This window comes from Cyanistes caeruleus, chromosome 4, assembly GCF_971803275.1.
Source record: "Cyanistes caeruleus chromosome 4, bCyaCae1.hap1.1, whole genome shotgun sequence".
In the NCBI taxonomy this organism is placed as follows: Eukaryota; Metazoa; Chordata; class Aves; order Passeriformes; family Paridae; genus Cyanistes; species Cyanistes caeruleus.
In genome coordinates this window covers 4492815-4512911 of record NC_141704.1, presented here as the reverse complement: position 1 = coordinate 4512911, position 20097 = coordinate 4492815, and the positions used below count along the sequence as shown (strand labels likewise).

At 40.7% G+C, this 20097-nt stretch overlaps 2 protein-coding genes across 5 annotated transcripts; one reads left to right on the top strand and one right to left on the bottom strand.

Moving 5' to 3' along the window:
• Positions 1 to 1073: 1073 nt before the first annotated feature.
• ATP5F1C (ATP synthase F1 subunit gamma) lies at positions 1074 to 8579 on the bottom strand. 3 transcript variants are annotated; one of them, XM_086886443.1, is made up of 10 exons: positions 8298 to 8579; positions 7100 to 7134; positions 6033 to 6164; positions 5485 to 5689; positions 4878 to 5021; positions 4438 to 4502; positions 3666 to 3821; positions 2606 to 2702; positions 1777 to 1814; positions 1074 to 1213 (listed from the first exon to the last, which is right to left on the bottom strand). In XM_086886443.1, exons 1-9 carry the CDS (start codon positions 8552 to 8554, stop codon positions 1808 to 1810), a joined length of 1098 nt encoding a protein of 365 aa, XP_086742569.1. In that variant the 5' UTR covers positions 8555 to 8579; the 3' UTR covers positions 1074 to 1213; positions 1777 to 1807. The 3 variants fall into 3 exon arrangements, with proteins under 3 accessions (XP_086742569.1, XP_086742570.1, XP_086742571.1); XM_086886444.1 differs by lacking the exon at positions 1777 to 1814 and having other exon boundaries at positions 8298 to 8424; XM_086886445.1 differs by lacking the exons at positions 1074 to 1213; positions 1777 to 1814 and having other exon boundaries at positions 2602 to 2702; positions 8298 to 8424.
• Positions 8441 to 19293, top strand: KIN (Kin17 DNA and RNA binding protein). Of its 2 annotated transcripts, none has more exons than XM_023918774.2 (13): positions 8441 to 8621; positions 9172 to 9266; positions 10123 to 10166; positions 10254 to 10376; positions 11244 to 11425; positions 12325 to 12373; positions 12691 to 12748; positions 14616 to 14739; positions 15249 to 15299; positions 15674 to 15742; positions 16261 to 16360; positions 16635 to 16735; positions 18353 to 19293. In XM_023918774.2, the coding sequence occupies exons 1-13, from the start codon at positions 8508 to 8510 to the stop codon at positions 18413 to 18415; spliced, it is 1173 nt and encodes a 390-aa protein (XP_023774542.2). In that variant the 5' UTR covers positions 8441 to 8507; the 3' UTR covers positions 18416 to 19293. The 2 variants fall into 2 exon arrangements, with proteins under 2 accessions (XP_023774542.2, XP_023774543.2); XM_023918775.2 differs by having other exon boundaries at positions 8450 to 8621; positions 14619 to 14739.
• Positions 19294 to 20097: the final 804 nt, after the last annotated feature.

The window sequence follows — 20097 nt, the reverse complement described above, 5'->3', positions numbered from 1 at the left end:
ACCCAGAACCAACTCCTGAAGCTCCTGGTTTGGTCAAAAGCTCAAGGTCCTGAGGGTGGTGCCCCTCAGGGCTCCATACTGGGACCAGGATGAGCTTCTCTGAACAACTTCTGCCAGGGCCTCAGCCCCTTCACAGTAAAGAATTTCTCCCCAATATCCAAACTATCCCTGCCCTCCATCACTTTAAAGCCACAGTCCCTTGTCCTGTTGTTCCATGCCCTTACCCAAAGTCCCTTTCCTGCTCCCCTGGAGCCTCTTCAGATGCTGAAAGGTCTCCCTCAAACCTTCTATTCTCCAGGCTGAAGAAAACTCAAGGTGTCTCCACAGTAGAGCTGCCCCAACCCTCTGACATTTACATTTCTATGCACACACTGACCATGCTATAAACTGCATTCTAAATAAGCTCTGTAGTGACTCACCTAATCACATCAGTTAATTTTAAAAATTCAAAAGCTGTTAACAGTAGCAATACAAAATTCAAATAAGAGAAATCAGTGTTTATGGGGAATAAAACAGAGAATGTAACAGAACTGATAAAGGAGCCTAATAGCTCAGGCCTGATCGAGCAAAAACTGGGAGACACAGGTAAGTGGTCCCTGGGCAGTAAGTGATCAAGAAACAAGTTGTGAAACTTTGTGATAATGTTACCAGGTGATGTCATGAAGAATGTGCAAGCAGTGGAAATTGTTACCAAAAACAGAACCCTGTATGAGTGCCATACAAGTAAAACCCTATATAAATGCCTTGTATACTCAATAAAATTGGCTTCTGATCTCGACCCGGATGTCCCCATCTCTCAATTGCTGGGTAGATATTCTAGCTGTGTGATGCAGAGGTTATTCCAGTCTCCTTCAGCTCACAGTATCTGTCAAAGTAGGTCACTTTCAAAGACCGGATGAAGCAAAAAAATCTCTTCCACACTTCAAAAGAAGCATTTACTTACATGTTTCATATGGAAAATAAATTAAAAATGTAGCACACAGACTTTTAAAAAATAAAGTTTCAAAGCACACCCAAGCCCAATCCAGATATTTAGACTCCAAGAGAATTTGCTCCACAGACAACCAAAAGGATCTGTTTCATGGAGGTGGTTTATTGTAAGAATTTACAGATTTCTGGGGCTTTTCCACTTCTTCACAAGATAACAGAGCAGTCTTGTTAACACAGACACAGGCAGGCTAAACCACATATGCTCGGAAGAGCTCCTCTTCACCTGTAAGGAAAATTGAAACAAATTAAAACCCTCTCATCTACTGAAGTATTTATTTTAAACTGTTATCTTCCCTAATTTTTGAACACTTCATAAATATTCCTTACCCTCCCCCAAACTATTCATCAAATCTATTTTTTTCTTACATTTTAAATTTCAAAATTTTCCTTACATTTTAGATTTTGAATATGTTCATGTTAATACAGAAACCTCTTTAGGTATGTCTTACATACAGACATTTTTAAGTAATTGTATTCAGTCAGGCCACTATGCAAAAATTCAAACAATAATTGTGAATTAATCCAGTAATAGAGAAAAAAAACCCACAGAAAATTATAACTCATATAGGATTATACTCCCATGGACATACTTTCCTTAAAATTACTGAAAATTAAGAATTCTTTGTCTAGACAGATTCAAAATAGAAATGTCCAATTTAACAGCTCTTTAAGAAGAAAAATTTCTGTCTGACCAAGACCACTCAATTTTGGCTTCCTCATCTGACTTTATATTTTCTGTGTTAATTCATTTTAAAACACAATCCAGTTTCTATGAGATAACTTTACCTCTTGGATTTGGCTGAACCGCTTTTCCCGATTAATCCCTGGTTATGGTATTATGAGAAAAAACAAAACAAGCAGGTTAGGAAGCAACACATGCAAATTCAGGCAAAACTCTGAATGGATTTATGACCACAAATGTATTGTGAGGAGCACAATACAGCACCGAAATAATATAAAGTACATATGAACACATGTATTTCCATACAGAGCACAAATTTTCAACTGTTACAGTAATACACATGAGCTACATGCAGTTACAAATTGTGGTCTAAACCCACACATTTGTAACCTGCAGCACACACCTGCACAAAACCTCAAGCTCAGGCAAACAAGCAAAATACTGAACTTCAAGTAAAATACATATTCTGTAACAACAGATTCTGGAAATACCCTCCTTGCAAGTCCACCCCCAAACTCTCAGCTTCTGAACACATGACTTATCTAAAAGCATTTCAGTCATGGCATTTGCTCTCCCCCACTCAACACTACTGGGCTACTTGATAAAGCAAGGTAGGAAACATCCAGGTAAAAGAGACAAGGGGGGAAATCCACCAAAGGCCAGAAAGGAGGAAAACCCTCGCCTCTCCAGGTAAGGATGTGTGGTGAGGCTGAAGATCTATTTTACCAGCTTTTAAACTGTATCTGCTCAGAAAAAACTGCCAAACTTCGCGCTGGTTAGTAGAACTGCACAAGCTGAGAAGCTTGGGAGCCATGCCAGGGACTGACTCCCCTCTGGTTTTAGGGTCTACAATCCCAAACCTTGCCTGTTACCCTGGCAAAAAAACAGCACATGACTGCAACAGCTCTGCTGCATGTTCCTACAAATACTCACAGAGCAGCAGCACCAGAGATGATCTCAATAAGCTCCTTGGTGATGACGGCTTGACGGGTGCGGTTGAACGTCAAGGTCAGTTTGTCAATCATCTCAGCTGGAAAAAGGCAAGATTGGAGTTTTAACACAAAATGAGTGAATAAATGCAGAAAAAGAGAAGGTGTATGGGCAGAACATCCAAGTAAATATCTGCAAATATCCAACAATATCACTGCAAATATCAAGAGGCTTGGCGCACCTGACATTTTTTCCCTACAGGTAATATTAACAGGAACCAATCTAGAAACCTGAGAATTCAGCTTGTCAGTTAAACATCTGCAGAACAGCTGGCAGACTTGTAAACAGGTATGACATAGCTTATTGTAACATAACACAAGCACACATCATTTGCTTTGAAATCAGATTTCACTGTCAATTAACTACATTATTATTTTCTTTAAGTTGTGGCAAAAGGAGACAGATTTTTCTGGGTTTTTTTTTTCAATTACTTTGAAACAGAAATTATCACCTCTTTCTCTCAAGCTGGTCATCAGAGCCATGCCTACCATTCCAGGCAGCCCAACTGTACATCACATCAGCTTCACACAATCACCAGTATCCTCCAAGGAATACTCATATATTCTCTACTTGCTCCATGACAGGTAGTATTTAACTATTGTTTAAGCTTCCCAACATTTAAATTGTGCTGCACTAATTATATTTGGTGCATGGGTTGGTACAGATTTATAAAAATTCAGGAAATCCTCAGAGCAGCCACATGAGAGCTGTACAGAAAATATTTGGCCATTACAAGATTAGTTTAGTATTTCATATGTCTTTTAAATAATCTGTTATTTCAGTTCCAGTCCGAGGCTCGTTTCTTGACAGCAATCCCTCGTCCTAGGGACTAAATACAGCTCATGTTTGAAACAGAATCTCAGTTGAACTGGCTCAAAAAAACGACTCAAAGTGGAATTAAGATAAGAAATAGATGACTTCTGAAGCCAAGAATTACACAAAGGGAGGTCAGCACTTTCCTGCTGAACAGCTGAAGTTGTGGAAAACCCAGGGAGTAGCTTACAAGCATTCTTGCTAGCATTGTCCATGGCAGTCATTCTGGCACTCTGCTCACTGGTGGTGGATTCTTTCAGGGAGTAGTACAGAATGTTTGCTAGTGTGAACTCCTGGTAATTTCTCAGCACATCAGCATCAATATCATCATAGATACTTAGGCTCTCTGCAAAACACGGAAGAGCAGGCTTAGAGACATCCAAGATTTATTACTTCCAGGAAAATAAAGTGACATGGAGAAGATTACTTGGCTGGGCTGTTTCAATACTTAAGGCAGCACAGAGGGACTTCCTGCACATACTATGTGCACTTTCAGAATCTCTATGCTAGTTGTAATTCTGTTCACTATTTTATGTGTTTTAATTCAATTTAATATTAGGAAAGTCAGACCAAAGGAAAATACATTATTGCCACATTATGATTAACCTTTCCAAACAAGGCTGCAGGAACATTCTGGGGTATTTTTAGTGAGCAGTGAAGTCACTCACTACTCAGGCTGCTCAGTGCTGAAAATTTTGGAACTGACAGAGTTGACATACACACAATTCTAGCTTGAGACAGAATCTCAAACCAGAATTATATCACCTTTCCTTTTAACCTCCTTGTCCCACAGTACCTTTGTAAGCCAGCCTTGGACTGATCTTGGCCAAGATAAAACCATCTGTTAAATTTATGATACAAGTGCCATAATAATATGTTTTAATACCATATTCCCTTTCTCAGAGTACTTTTCTTGTGATTTATCACTGCATGTAACTGGTGGTTTCTAGCTCCCTACTTACCAGAACTAGCCACAGTTTCAAAGGAAAAGATTGGTTTCTCATCGGTCTTGTAAGAGATGACAGACCTGTAAAAAAAAAGAGCAAAATAGACTATTCAGTTCAACTAACTCTAAATTGAATGGTTCAAATTACAATAGACAACTTCTGGATTTCCCATGCCACAAAATTTTGTGATAATCCCGATGAAAAGATCTTGGATGTCACCTGAAAATAATGATGTCCTGATTGTAAATATAACAGCATTCACTATATATATATATACACAAGTCAAAAGGGAGTTCCAACCACAGCTACTACAAAAAACAGCCCAGTCCTTCACAATAAAATCAAGAAGTGAACATGCTAAATCACAGCCAGTTCTCATATAACTTTAATAGGGTAATATGCTCTTTGAAGCATTCTGCCAAGTATTTTTCAGTGAAGTTTCAGTTCAACCTTACCTGAATCGATTGTAGATGACAGAGCCTTCATCGAATTCAAACCCAGAGTTTAACAGCTCTAAAGCAATGACTGAAGCATCTCCAAAGCTTGGAGGTCTCCGTCCCACTTCTTTGAATGTCAGCAGGAAATAGTTGCTGTGTGTTCTGCAGAAAAAAACAAACCTGTGTTAGAACCAAGTGGATGTGCTAAAGTACAACGAGGCAACAAGACTGACTTACTAGAAGTAACTGACTGTAACTTAAGAGTGTTCAGAACTAAATATTTTATTGAATTAGGGTCGGAAAGAAACTTTGCCTTTAGTTAAATTATGATAGCTTCACAATACACACACATGTAACAGCACCAGTTGCCAGCTTTCAGACTTTTATTTCAAAAAAATAATAGTGCTGTGCAGCAGTTTCTCAAATTGTGAGACTACCAAAACCACTTTTAGAATATTTGCAGATTTTCTTTTTTACAGGAACTTGAATTTAGCACAGTTTCCTTAAATAAAATTTCCTGTCAATGGCACACAATCTTCTAGACAGCCTTGAAATTTCTACCACAGAAAACAAACAAAACTCTAAACTGTTTTGCAGTGTGAGTTTTGGGCCTCATCCTTTTTACCTTTGAAGCAGGCCTCTGATCTTGTCACCTACTCCAACTACCATAACCTCTTTCCCTGCATTTGAGAGGTTGGTAATCTCGTTCTTCAAGGTTTTAGCAATGGATGTATGGATAGCACCACACAAGCCTCGGTCAGAGGACACACCAATAAGGAGATGCTTCTTCTTGTCCTCAGGTGCCTTTATTTCTGCTTTCTCATAAAGAGCTGGAAAAAAAAAAAATTACATTTTTCAATGGTGCCAATAAAAGAAAGTAAGTAATAAACAGTGCTCTGAATTATTCTAATGAAAACCAATTCCAAAGGGGCTCCAAATGTCAGCCAGATTAATTTTGTCTCCTTTGCAATTGTTTCAAGTTTGCACATGGTCAGACCAGATGTGGGCAAGAAACAATTCACAACTCTGATCAGATGTCTCTCAGAGAAGTTCACTATGGAAATTCTTTTGGAAACAGAGTACTGGAAGGTTAAAAAGCTTTGGCATATTAACACCACTATGAAAACCTCCTCTTCTGCTCTCCCATGACTAAATGCAAGAACTTTCTCTCACACAGAGCTCCTGTTCCATAGACTCTCGCAGGCTTCAGCTCCCTCTCAGCTCTTGCATATTTGGCTGCAGAAACCATCTTCATGGACTTGGTGATCTTCTGGATGTTCTTGATGGACTTCAAACGCCTGGTGACTGCAAGGTTAGGAGTTGAAGGTCATGGACTGTACTGGGCATAATGACTCAAACCCAAACAACAAAATGCCAGTAAGAGCCATACAAAAATATTTTGCCATGTTTTTCAAAGAAGAAGAAATAAATAAACAAACAGCACACAAATAAACCTCATAAAAGGTCTCAGTATTACTCAGTATAAGAGTAAGAATGTGGCTAACACAAATTCATCTTTACAACAGAGATATTATTTCCTTCAGACACTACAGTCATTTAATATTTATCCTAACATGAAGTCTATTTACTATTCTCTTTGCTTTCACTTCTACCTATTTCTGCAAATTTGACAAGTGAGGTATAATGTCATCTTTCACAGATGACAGAGGAAACAAACAAACAAAAACATCCCCATAGTGTGAAGACAGAAAAAAATTCCTCCTCTGTTTAAACTGTGGTAAAATGACATTTATAAAAACACTAATGGAAAAAGAAACCAAAACATAAACCAAAAAACATAGACAAGCACAGTTCCTAGGCAATATCCCTATATATGAGCTATGAGGAATGGGTTAAGGAAGCACTATCACACTAAAACCATTCAGTCAATCCTTTTTCCCCCAAATGCTGCATAAAAGCTCAAGGAAATAAACATAAGAGAAACTAAGTTAATTCTTAGATGTGAGCAGAAATCTGGTTTAGAACATATGAATAAAAATTATTTTAAAAATATATTTGAGTATAACTATAAAAAGACACCCGAATTACTGCCAAAACCACTTCAAGCAATTCCTTTTCTGAAGGACATTTGTTTAATGTAATTAGCACTACAGGCCTATATAGCACTGCTATGTATCAGAATAATTTTACCCAACAGAGGCTAAACAGAATTATATTTTAACATATTGTTTTCCTGCAACATTTTTCATCTCTCAAGATCAGACAAAACCTTTACTTACTGTCTTTTAGCGTTGCCATATTCCTGACTTGGCCCCTGAAAAGGAATGCAGGAGAAATTAGGATAATTCACTATCTCTCCAGCAAACCAACACCTGCCAAGGGAAAATCCCTTTCACAGTGATGAAAATTCAAAGATTTGCTGTTTCTTAAAAAACATCTCTGGCAGAGACAAGCCACGCTGACCCGTGGCCTATAGGCACACCTTCATCCTTCCCTCATCTAAGTCCTCTGAGATCATCAAGTCCAACCTATGACCAAACACCACCTTATCAACTAAAAGCCGGCACTGAGCGCCACATCCAATCTTTCTTTAGACACCTCCAGGCACGGTGACTCCACCACCTCCCTGGGCAGCCCATTCCAATGCCTAATCACGCATTCTGTGAGGAAATTGCTCCTAATGTACAACATAAACCTATGTCCTCGTGTCCTGCCGCTGGCTCCTGCCAGAAGAGGCCAACTCCCACCTGACTGCACTCTCCTGTCAGGGAGTTGTGGAGTGCTAACGTCACTCCGAATCTCCTTTCCTCCAGGCTGAGCTACCCCAGCTCCCTCGGTCGTTCTTCAGAGGACTTGGGCTGCAGATCCCTGCCCAGCTCTCTGCCCTTCTCCGGACTCGCTACAGCACCTCAGTGTCCTTCCTGAATTGAGGGGCCCCGCAGCGGCCCCAGACTCGAGGCGGCGCCTCAGCAGTGCCGAGTACAGAGAAAAGCTAAATGCAATATCCACCGCCTTGGGTAATGGCACGGAGCAAACGAGGGCATTGGAAGGGCAAATTAGAAATAAAAAAAATAATTTTAAAGAAAGCTTCATGCAATGCAATTAGTTTCTAAAGACTATTAAAACGAAGATTTGGAGGCCGTACCATTTCCTCGCCAGAGCAGGGTCTCCTGCCATGTACAAACCTGTCCTTTAACCCTTGCCTGTCCCATTCACCCATCCCGGCCGAGCGCTCCCACCCACCGAGAATAGACCCTCCATCCCTGCGGGACCCCGCTGCCCTCATCGCCCGGTGCCCGTTCCGCCGCCACCCCTCAGAGCCCGCAGCCCCTCACGGGCCGCCCGGGGCTGCGACCCCGCCGCCCCCCGGCGCCGCACGGCCGAAGGAAGCCATCCCCCCTCACTCCGCAGAGCCGCCCCGGCCATCGGGACGCGCTCCCCCGTCCCCACAGCGCCCGTCCCAGCCCATGCCGATACCATTGCGGCTGGACCAGCGCGACCGCGGCGCCCCGGGCGAACATGGCGGCGCCTCCACCACAGCCCCGCTGAAGGTCAGCGCGCCCGCAGCGCGCCTGCGCCGCCCCGCCGGGATCCGCTTCCAGGGCGCCGCCGCCATTTCCGGAGGGGGCGGGATCCGGAGCGGCACCGGCTCGGGAGCGGAATCGGGATCGGGACGGGACCGGCGACATGGGGAAGTCGGATTTCCTCAGCCCCAAGGCGATCGCCAACCGCATCAAGTCCAAGGGGCTGCAGAAGCTGCGTTGGTATTGCCAGATGTGCCAGAAGCAGTGCCGCGATGAGGTAACTGGCGGCGCGCTGGGGGGGTCCCCTGTGCTTCGGGTGGTTCGGATCTCCGGCTAAGGACCCCCCCCATCCCGGTTCTCCTGGGGGCAGGTCCCCTTGCTTGGGGTCAGCTCTTGTGACAGCTTCGAGCTCATGGAATCACGGGATGGTTTGGGTTGGGAGGACCTTAAAGATCACCCACTTCCAACCCTCCTGCCATGTGCAGGGACACCTTCCACCATCCCGGCTTGCTCCAGGGCACGTCGAGCTTGTCCTTGAACACTTCCAGTTTCTCTGGGCAACCTGTGCCAGGGCCTCACCACCCTCACAGGGAATAATTTCTTTGTATTTTATCTTCCTATATTTTATCTAACCCTGCCTCTGTCAGTTTAAAGCTAATGTCCCTTGTCCTATCAATCTCCCTCGTAAGTGTCCCCCGTGCTGTTGAAGGGAGCATTGTGAGAACTGCGATCACTGGATTTTATCTGTAGGATTTTAATACTCTCTTAATCTATGAGTGTTGCAAATTGAGACAAAGACAAGCAAAGTATTTATTTTTGCTTTATAGAATGGCTTCAAGTGTCACTGCATGTCTGAGTCTCACCAGAGGCAGTTGCTGCTGGCTTCTGAAAATCCTCAGCAATTCATGGATTACTTCTCTGAGTAAGTTTCCTGTATGTTCTTACCCAGAGCTTCATCCCTGTGTCAGGTCTGCACAGCCACACCACTAAGGCCAAATAATGTCCCATTGAAGACACTTTATTGTGATACACGTTAATGTTGGCTCTTTTCGTAATTGAAAATTTAGGTAATGCAACCTTTAAACTTTAGGTAAGAGATTTCAGGAAGCCATGATTTTAGTCAAATTCGACAATTTTGTATCGTGTTTTAAACCTGTTTGAAGTTGCTCTGTGTTACAAATACATCACCTTTCTGTCCCTGCTGAGTGACTGCCCCACACACACGAGCTGAAAGAGCAGCCATAAAAGAGAGAGAACAAGTCAGGGAGGGACTGACATCTCCCAGCTTCTCCTAGGCCTTTGTCCAGCTGACCTACATGAGAGCTGGGATGACTGGAGCTGTCTTCAGCAGGAGTCTGAAGTGAGGCTTTATTCTGCAGCCCTGAAATTAGCAGGCAGATGAGTGATCCATCTGCCCCATCCACCCCTCTGCCCTTTGTCCTGCCCTGTGCTCTGTGTCAGTCAGTCTGGGAAAACACCTGGTAACATAACACCAGTAATTAGTGGGAAGTGTTGAGATTCCTTTGCTCCATTTTATCCCTTTGAGAGGCTGTTACTCTCTTGGAGATTTAAGGTGTGTGCATTTATCATATTGTGTTTCATCCTGCATTTAGTCCTGCCCTAGTGAAAAAGGGAAATGTGTTGGAATATCATCATACTCAGCTCAGAAGAATTATCATCAGGTTTATACTGCAGATGTTTAATTGTTACTGACAAGAGAAAATTGCTTCCTAGTGGTTGAAGTTTTACTAAAAATACTTTTTTTTTTATTCCCTAAGGGAATTTCGAAATGATTTCCTGGAATTGCTCAGGAGGAGATTTGGTAAATATTTTGCTGTTTGTTTGCTTGTTTTAGTGTCTTTTGTTGATTCGGTAATAATAATAATCATAATCATAATCTGTATTTTAGGAACAAAGAGAGTTCACAATAATATTGTGTACAATGAATACATCAGCCATCGAGAGCACATCCACATGAATGCCACACAATGGGAAACACTGACTGATTTTACAAAATGGCTGGGGAGAGAAGGTGAGTGTGCCTGCTCAGGGTTGGGAAGTCTTAATATTGTTGGGCAATTGAATTCCTGATAACTGATCAGTAAATATTTATGTTAGTTCTTTTCCTTTCTTCCCCTTCTGTATATACATGAAAAGATTTCCAAACGTATTTCTGTGCTAAACTTTAGGAATTTTCTTATGAAAAATGTCAGAAGTCTGGTATAAGTACATCAGTTGTGAGCATTTCCTTGTTTCATCTGCTGGATGTATTGCTGAACTCTAAATCAACTTCCAACAGCTGCCATTTAAAAATTAAGAACTAGGACATCCCTTAATTTCCACATGTGAGGTGACAAGAAGCAAGCAGTCATTTTCATTCCTGGCCTAGTGGAAGGGTTAAAGCTGGAGATCTGCATATTTGTGCTTACTGGGAAAAAGAGAGATTAAATGGCACTGTGGTGACAGAAAGTTTGCTGGGTGCCCCTGTTCTGCAGGATACATCCAGCAGTTAGAGAGTGTTTGGAAAGTCACACTAGCCAGAGTCAGTAATGATAGCACAGCACTGCAATATTTTCTTTAGTGTGTATCAATTATACATGTTAGATTTCTGTCTTCTTCCTTGTTAAAACAGTGAGAAGGAAATGTTTTCTTCAATAAGGAAAGTGTTGTAAAGCACTTCATGCACTTTGTGACATACACTGGCTTGTGTCCAAGCAGATCTGGGTAGCTGAGGGCCAGGAACACGTGGTGCAGATTCAAATTCAAAGCCAGCTTTAGCAGCCCAGTAAGGGGCGTGTTGTCTCTGGTAAAGTATCTGCATTGCTACAGTGAACATGGACTAAAAATAATCTTGATATTGTTAATATTAATCTTACTTTGTCTTGCCTTGATTTTTTAGGTCTTTGCAAGGTTGATGAGACTCCTAAAGGCTGGTACATTCAGTACATCGACAGGGACCCAGAGACCATTCGCAGGCAGCAAGAACAAGAGAGGAAGAAGAAACAGGACCTTGATGATGAAGAAAAAACCGCTAAATTCATTGAACAACAAGTTAGAAGAGGTTTGGAGGGGAAAGAACTGGTGAGGAAAATTGCACTGTGTGTGAACCTTCATTGTGGTTAAGTAAACTGGGGAATTTGATGCTGCTACATTCCTTGCACTGCTATTTCCTTTGCTTCCTAATTTACAGTTACGTTGTACCCAGCTAGCAGTAGTACTAAGGAAGTAATATTTACGGCTCTTCAAAGGAATTAGTGATTTAAAAATCAACTTTGAATTTAGGAAGGGGGAGCAAACAGTCCATTAACCTGCATTAAATGTCTTCATTTATGGTATTTCACAGCTAATAGAGCTGCAGATAACAAGTGCTTTGTACACTGAGGAGGCTGAGATAAATAACCAGGGGCATCTGGCATAACCAAGTTCACATAGTGAAAAGTTCTATTTTGGTGGTGCTGGCTTGGTTATTTGGGATCTGTTTATTTGGCATTATTTCATGATCCCCATACATGTTATTGCCTGGGGCTGGAACCTCCCATATGATCCTGGGTATTGATGGGTACATTTAAATGCTGTTGTAAACAATTACCTGCTTCTTAATTTAAAACTAATTGAAATTTAAATGGTCTGAGCCTTGGGTGCTTAAAAATTGGAAAGATACCAGAATTTTCTTCTTTGAGTTTGTCCAGAAACCAGTCAGATCATGTTGATTCAGATACAGAAAACTGCTGAAGCAAGACCACTTGCCTTTTATGATGGAATTGAGCAAGTTTAGGTAGAATTTCTGTTAATTGGAGAATTTTGCACAGAAACCTGTAATGAGATGATGTTTTCAATTTTAATATTTTACAAATCAAACCAGGTTGAATATTACAGCTGCTGTCTGTAAAACTGAGCTAAGCAATGATCACCAAAAAATGATATCTTGACTTAGTTTTCTTTTTGATTCTTCAAATGTGCTTTGTGGTTTTTTTTGGCAGGAAATGCCAGTCTATACTGAATTGAACAGAGAAAACGAAGAAGAAAAAGGTAATCAGATTTTGATGGATGCAACTTTCAAGAACCTACTGAAGCTGATTTTGTGATTCTGATGAAATCAGCATTGAAGCCTGCTTAGTGCTTCATAAAGTGCTTTGAGATCATTTATAGAGAGCACTGGAATATGGAAATGCAGAGTGTTCTGTATTACAAAGTTTGATTTATTGTAAAAACTAAGCCAAAATATAGATTAGTAAATATTTTCAAATTTATGATTTTTCCTATTTGCAGATGTTAAAAATTGTTAACATCCTTCAATGCAGTTATTTTTAAAGATAGAAATAGAGTAATGTCTCTTTATTTTTTAGTTACATTTAATTTAAACAAAGGAGCAAGTACTTCAGTCGCAGCATCTTCTAAAACAAGGTGAGAAAAGAATTTAAGGCCAACCCTTACTGTTACAAAGCACTTCTGTGACAATGGTATTTGTGTGAACAGGAAGGTTTGTCTTTCCCAAAATATTTGGAGTCTAATCTCTCATCCTGTCTTGATATTCAGAATGGGCTACTAGGTGACTTCATGGTTTGTTTTGTATTTGAAATGTATGAGTGGGTGTATCTTAAGTGTGAGCTGTGAGGAGCCTTCTTGAATTCTCTGTGCTTCATGGCAGATGCCCATAAAGTAATAAGCAGTTACAGGTTCCTCCATGGAGGGTGGGAAAGGGATCCAGCCAAAGCATTTGCAGTGATGCAATCTAGTTCCAGCTGCCTTCTATGAATGGATATTCCTGACTTGTTAATTTTGGTTCCTAAAAGGTTTGATTGCCTTGTATGAGTGGAGACAATATTTTCTCTGGTCTTTGTTTAAGCAGCTAAATCTGCCTGATTTCTGGTTTCTGAGCTCTGGTTTCTTCCTAGAGCTCTGGAATTTAATTGTCATCATGTAACCACAAGCAAAGCGGGAAAAAAAGGGATCAATAATGCAAATAATACTGACTTACAGCAGTCTGTGGAACTGTTTGATGAGCAGTGCATCTTCTCATGTGAGGCAATATTGTAATTAAATGTATTGCAGGTAAAAGAAAGCTTCCCCCTCATCACACTCAGCTCTTAGATAAGGTATCTGATGGGATATATGCCAGGCAGAAAATGAGACAGTAAAGCAGTTCTTTGCAATAATAGATACAGATTGCAGGCTTTGAGGAAAACTTGTAAATTATCCCCAAGCATCAAGTTGTGCTTAAGACGATTCTGAAACTTAATTGAGACTCTCACTTGAATAGTTTCAGTGAGGAATACTTCAGGTCCTTGCTAAAACTTGGCGAAATGTGAAATCATATATCAGGTAGTCTAATTTCTTCACGGCATACACTAAATACTGATCTGTAAACTTTGAAATGGTAGTGTAGCAACTTCACAGCTAGATATGTTAGTCCTCTTAAATATGGACACTGCAGTTGTTATGTTTTAATTGTATGTTGCCCTTCATGGGATGTTTGTTTAAGTACATGCTATTTGATTTATGATTTGATGTGCTATTTTTTTCTCAAACTCTGATTATTCAGACTTACTCTGAAATACAATTTTTCTCTTAAAGTTGCATCCACTGCAACGCCTGTATCTTCATTCCTATGGGATATCTTCCCTGTGGGAGTATACCTAAAATCCTCACCACAGGCAGAACATGCAGTTTGTCCTAAGGCCATATTAATTATTGCATCACTGTTCACCTCAGAGCAGCTGCCTTCATCTTTTGGGTTGAATCAATACCTAAATTTTTTTTTCTGGGTTCAATGTCTGTTAGAAAAATGGCTGAACTGAAGCTGCCTCTGAGCAGTTCTCACTTTACCTAGATGTTTCTTCATCCCCAAGATGTAATTTTTTGTGATGCTTGCTCTTTATTTTCCACAATTCTTAGGCTGTTTGCCTATTTTGAATATGGTTGTGAAGGTGATATTTATTTGCTGGGTGTGGAGCTCTTGTCTACAGATTCTGAGTGTTTTCTCCCATTGCCAGATAGGCTCAGTGTCTCTGAAAGGAATTCTGGCTATCTGCCATGTCTGAGTTCCTCTGTCCAGGTGGCTTCTCTAAAATTTGTCCTTTCCAAAAAATTGGAAAACCTTATTTGCAGACCTTATTTCTAGAGGAAGAGGTGTGCAGGGTCTGGAAGGGGACTGTCACAGCTGAAATCCAGCAGACCAGCAGGCCTTTTTGCACAGCCAGTTCTTCAAATGCATCTTGCTAGTGGGAAAAAATGTAAGATCTGCTGTGAAGGAACCAATTTACTTTTCCAGCAGTGTCCTTGGACAGAATGCACTGAAGATGGTGGAGGGGGCAGTTAAAAGAAAAGAAGCAGCTCACAGTTCTGGTCAAACCAAAGAGAAAAAGAAGAAATCTGCACTGGACGAGATCATGGAGGTAATAATCATGTGGGATCTGTTTGTGTGCCCCTGTGCCTGTGACAATTACTTCAATTCACCAGGGTATCCCTTTGAAGTGACCTCAGACCTTCAGTTCATATGGAAGACATTCAATGTCCAACTTTCACATCTTACCAGGCAAAATAATTTCATTTTCCCATAAAACTGGTTTCATTTCCTCATAAAACTGGCTGCTCAACTCTGCCTAGTCCCCAGATGGTTGAGGTGTTGGAAGTAAAGGAATACAGATTTTGCAAGAGAAGAAAATACCTAGAAACACTTGCAAAAAAAAATACAAATCACCATTTTATCATGAGTTCCTGGATTCATCTAATCAATTTTTATGAGGCAAGACTATAATGACTTACTGTTATTTAGGGTTTGGGGATTGTTTTTGTTCTCCACATTAGATAGGGCTGGATAATTGGTTCAAAGCTGTTCGAAGGCATAGGAAAACTGCAGTGGAAGGAAGAAAGTAATTGGTGACTATTTGTTGTTTTTCTTCAGCTTGAAGAGGAGAAGAAAAGAACATCTCGAAGAGACTACTGGTTACAGCCTGTAAGTGACTTAAAAATTATTATTGTACCAAATACAGCCAATTCTGCATTTCTAGCCATTGTTGATTACTATAAAGATCAGAAGCAGATTGCAAACTAAATTCACACTTATTTTCCCTTTCCTGCTCTTGACCTATTGTGGGCTGTTACATTGGATTATGAATTCAAGTGTAAGTGTATTTGTCAAAGAAACCCAAAAAAGTCTTGAGAGATGCTACTTTGAGCTAATAATATGACAATATACACAAATTTCAGAAAGCCATATCTTTACTATTGTTGGTTCCTTGACTGTGCTGTGCTATTAATTTAGATTGTAGAATTGTTTGCACTTTTTGGTACTTCATTTTATCTTTTCTATCCTTTCAAATCTCCCAGGAGATCATTGTAAAGATTGTAACAAAAAAGCTTGGGGAGAAGTACCACAAGAAGAAGGCAGTTGTTAAGGTAAAGTGGGCCATGGGGAACATGTGGCATTTGTTTGGCTTTTCTGGAATTAGATGACTTAGGAAAGTTTGTTCCATTTATACAGGTTGTTCAGCCTTAAGACAACGTGACTGAGGACTGAAATGTCACCTCACCTGTATTGGGACTTATTCTGGGCAGGCAGTGAACCTCTGAATTGGTTTAATGTCATTTATTCAGTGATCCTTTCTTAAGCATGATTTTGTCTTGTGTAGTTTGTCCCTATTAGCACATCCATCTTGGAGAATATTCCCTGAGTCAATGGGATGTGACCAAAAGCGGTGCAGTTGGGTTTTAACATAAGACTAGTCAGTTCTGCACTGATATTTAATCTGCAGGATCTCATTTGCACATAAAATCTCCAGGCTGGAGCCCTTGCATTTTGCTGGTTTTGAAAATGCAGAATTGCAGTGTCACAACGCCAGAGTTTGTTAACTTTGAAATGTAAATTTAGAGAAAAATGTTCGGTTTTTCTGATTAGCCTCTGCCTTTCACAACAGGAAGTGATTGACAAATACACAGCAGTTGTGAAGGTGATTGACTCTGGGGACAAGCTGAAGCTTGATCAGACACATCTAGAAACTGTAATACCAGCACCAGGTACGGCTGTTTTCTTCTGGTTTTGCCTTCTGCCTCTGCAAAACTTAAATTTCAGTTCTTTTAAACTATAATTCATCCACTTGAAAGTACCATAACCTCTCCTGAGAAGACAAGCTAAGAGAGCTGGGGTTGTTCAGCCTGGAAAAGGGAAGTTGCTGTGAGGACCTTAGAGCACATTCAAATACTTAAAGGGGGTTTATAAGAAAGATGGGGGCAAACATTTTACAGAAGTTTGGAACTCTGCTGTGTAACTCTTTTGCTATTTTTATTTCAGGCAAGAAAGTGATGGTATTAAATGGTGGGTACAGAGGAAATGAAGGCATTTTGGAATCCATCAATGAGAAGAGGTTTTCAGTGACAATAACCATTGACTCAGTAAGTATCAAACAAGCTCTTGTTTGCAGAGAGCTTTCAATCTGTACATGGAGAGCTTTCACAAAGAACCATGTTATCCTTAATCCTGCCTCACAGGTGGGATTTGTGGTGTGCAAAGTTCTGTGGACAGCCCTCACCTGTCAACAGCCACATATTCTCACCTATCGCAGGCTAATTCTTGGCTGTTTGCAGAGAATCTTCAAAAAGATGCTAGGGTGCTAAATTTAGTAAGTTTTGGGCCTGAAAGAGATTTGGAAAATACTTTGTGTGTTTATTTGGAACATAGCTGTTGTGGTACTGTTTTGTGGGAAGGTAAAAAAATGAGAACATGCAAGGATGTGAATTTTCTCCTGCCTTTTCCAGACTGAATGTGGGGCTTAATATGTTAATTTCTTATCTTGGTTATGGTTAACAATCAGTCCATGCCAACATGTCTGTGTGGCTCTTTTTTTGTTCTGCTCTGCAAAACCAATCTTTAAACTGATTGATAAAGCACAGAGGTATTGACTTTGGCTCAAACTTCTTAAATACAGCTTGCAAGAGGGAGCACTGTTAGATCCCATTCAAAGAAGGGTGTCTTGGTCTGAAAATACATGTTTCTATTAAGGAAGGCAGAAACTTCTCTTGAAATGGAAAAATGTAAACCACCACCCCACCCCCCTGAATTACTATAATCTTGAAATCAAGGGGCTTTCAGGCAAAGATATGGGAATAGGAATTACAGTTCTTTACTAGGAAAATTAAAATGAATATGAAGTATACAAAGAAAAAAAAGAGGAAAAAAACCCCCACTGACTCTGTTGGTCACCTGACCAAAAAAACACCTGACACCCTGTTGGTCAGTAGCAGTCTGATTAAATGGTGGCTGCAGTTCTCCTGCAGTGACAGTTGTGGTTCTGTTGAAGCAATGATGCCATAGAAGGGTGTAGTTTTCCTCTGAAGGTACAGTGGTGGTGTAGATGGGTCCTGTCTTCCTCTGGAAATCCAATGGAGAAAGGCTGCCAGTGGTGTTCTAAATTTCAGATTATATCCAGGTAGGAATGATAGGATCCTCTCTGGGTGGAGCATCTCACAATGGAATGATGTAATTTTATCAGTCAGGCAGTGAGACCCAATGGCCCATTAACAGGATGGAGGATGGGTCTGAAAGAGATAAAGAACACTGCCCCAACCTGGATTTAGTAGCTGGCCCATTAACAGAAGATATCCCCCTAAGATATGAGGGATGGGTCATAGAAGAGATAAAGAACGTTGCCCCACGTGGTTTTAACAGATGGTAATAGAATACATACTTTTGGTTACATCTTGCATTGAAACCCAGGACAAAGAGCTGCACAAACTCAGCCCAGACTGGGTTCTGGAGGATTTGGGAAGACACTGTGCAGATGCCCTGATGAGAGGAGGAACTTTGGTACTAAAAGTGAAAGTGAAAGGATTTCTGGGATGGTGTTGAGGCCCTGTCACATTCTCTGGTCAGGCTGAAAATTATGTATCAAGGAACATTGTGTCATGAACAAATCCCCTGTACTCTCCTACCATAAACTCCCTGTTGGGAATTCAAGAAACAAGCAATTTTATGTTGTGATGTTATTTTTTTTTTTTTCTCTAATTATCCAGGGACCTCTTAAAGGGCGCAGAGTAGAAGATATCCAGTATGAAGATGTTTCCAAACTTGCCTGAGGTGCTAAATCATGCAACAGAGAAGATTTTGGTGCTCAAAACCTTCTTTCTGAAATCTTTCAGGCAGACACAAGACTCTACCATGTCAGGGTTTTAATTGTGTGCGTGTGTATATGTATTTATAATGTATATAGACATGAACAACAGTAAACTTGATTTATTTAAAGATAGCTATGAATTTGTTACATAAAATGTTTATGGAAATACTATGTAAATTTTTCATTTAATTTTATATCAACCTTATAGTGTTTGCTTCAATTTCCTTTTGTAAAATGTAGCAGAGAGCTGCAAAGTGGAGTATGTGGGCAGGTCCTGAAGGGAGAATTACCTACGGGGAGGCAGTGTGTGTTGGAACTAGCGGAGTTTAAGCAACACACTTCTCAATCTAGAGCCAAAATGGACTTCAGGGTGCAGGAACAAAGCAAGGGATTAAGGGAATAGTGTGAAGATACCAGTGCTGCAAGGGGTTGTTCCCTGTAAGAATGGTCTGATTTATTAAGTGCGGTCACCAGTTTATTTTTGATCAGCACATCAGTGATAGCAGAATGCAAGTCATTGCTCCTCCAGCAGGTTTATCAGGGCTCCTGATAATACTGATATGGAATTTATCTTCATATGGACTCCTTATGGAGCTGCACCATGGATGTTACTTGTGGCATGTTTTGGGATGCCAGCTGAAGCTTGTGCAGATATGAATTGGGGGTTGCTCTTTCAGTTCTCCAAAGCCTTTTCCTTTCCTCCATTGTTGTTCTGCTGCATGAGTAATGTTACTTGTGCAAAATGATATAGCATTATTTGTTTTATTTTTTTAAAAGTGTCACATTTTGTACAACGTTTAATTTCTAAGGCACTTCAGGAATAAACTGAGACTTTTCTTAGGCTGGTGTGTTTCTTACCAACCTTTCCAATGCGTGAAGCAGCTGTTGATTTAAGCCCACCAAAGAGCACAGTGAAGTGCTGGGTTGGTGCACCACATTATTTGGGTAATAAAAAAAAACATGTGGGTGGTCCTGGGCCATAAACCCCATCACCTGAAGGTTGTGTGTCTCTGGAACCTGTTCCCTTTCCTTGCTTCAAAAGGTCTTGTTATTTTGTGGTTTCCAGGGGAAACCTGCAGGAAACTGGAATTCTGCAGAGGTTTAATGAAATAGCTGCTGTCTCAGGTAGCCTGGAACATCTCACACAGGACATCAGCTGTCTTTTCAAGCATAAAATGTCTAGAGTTAGGAGATCTGGAGGCAGAGAACACTTGTCTGTAAATTCAGGCTCTGTGTAGCCTGTGCTGTGTGAACAGCAATGCCCTCTCCCAGAGAAGAGGTAGTGAGAGAGAGGAGGTTTGTAGGAGGGTGATGAGGGCAAGTGACAGCAGTTTCTGTATCACTCCAAATAATTACACTTGACATTCTGCAACCTGAAGAATTAGAGTAAATATAGTAGACAAGTTGTAAGTTGCATAGAGAAGACCAGAGAATGGTAAGTCACTGCTTGGTTGAACTGCTGCTACAGGATGTTGTGGAGGCCAGAACTGATGGGTGAGCTGAAAGAAGCAATAAATGCTTTGTAGGAAGTTGCTGACACTTCCAAGAAGAACTTTAAAAGACATTTCAAAGCCACATTGATACTGACACAGCTGCAAAAAAGATCCTGTACCAGCTTTTAGTGCCTAAGTGAAGAAAACCAAA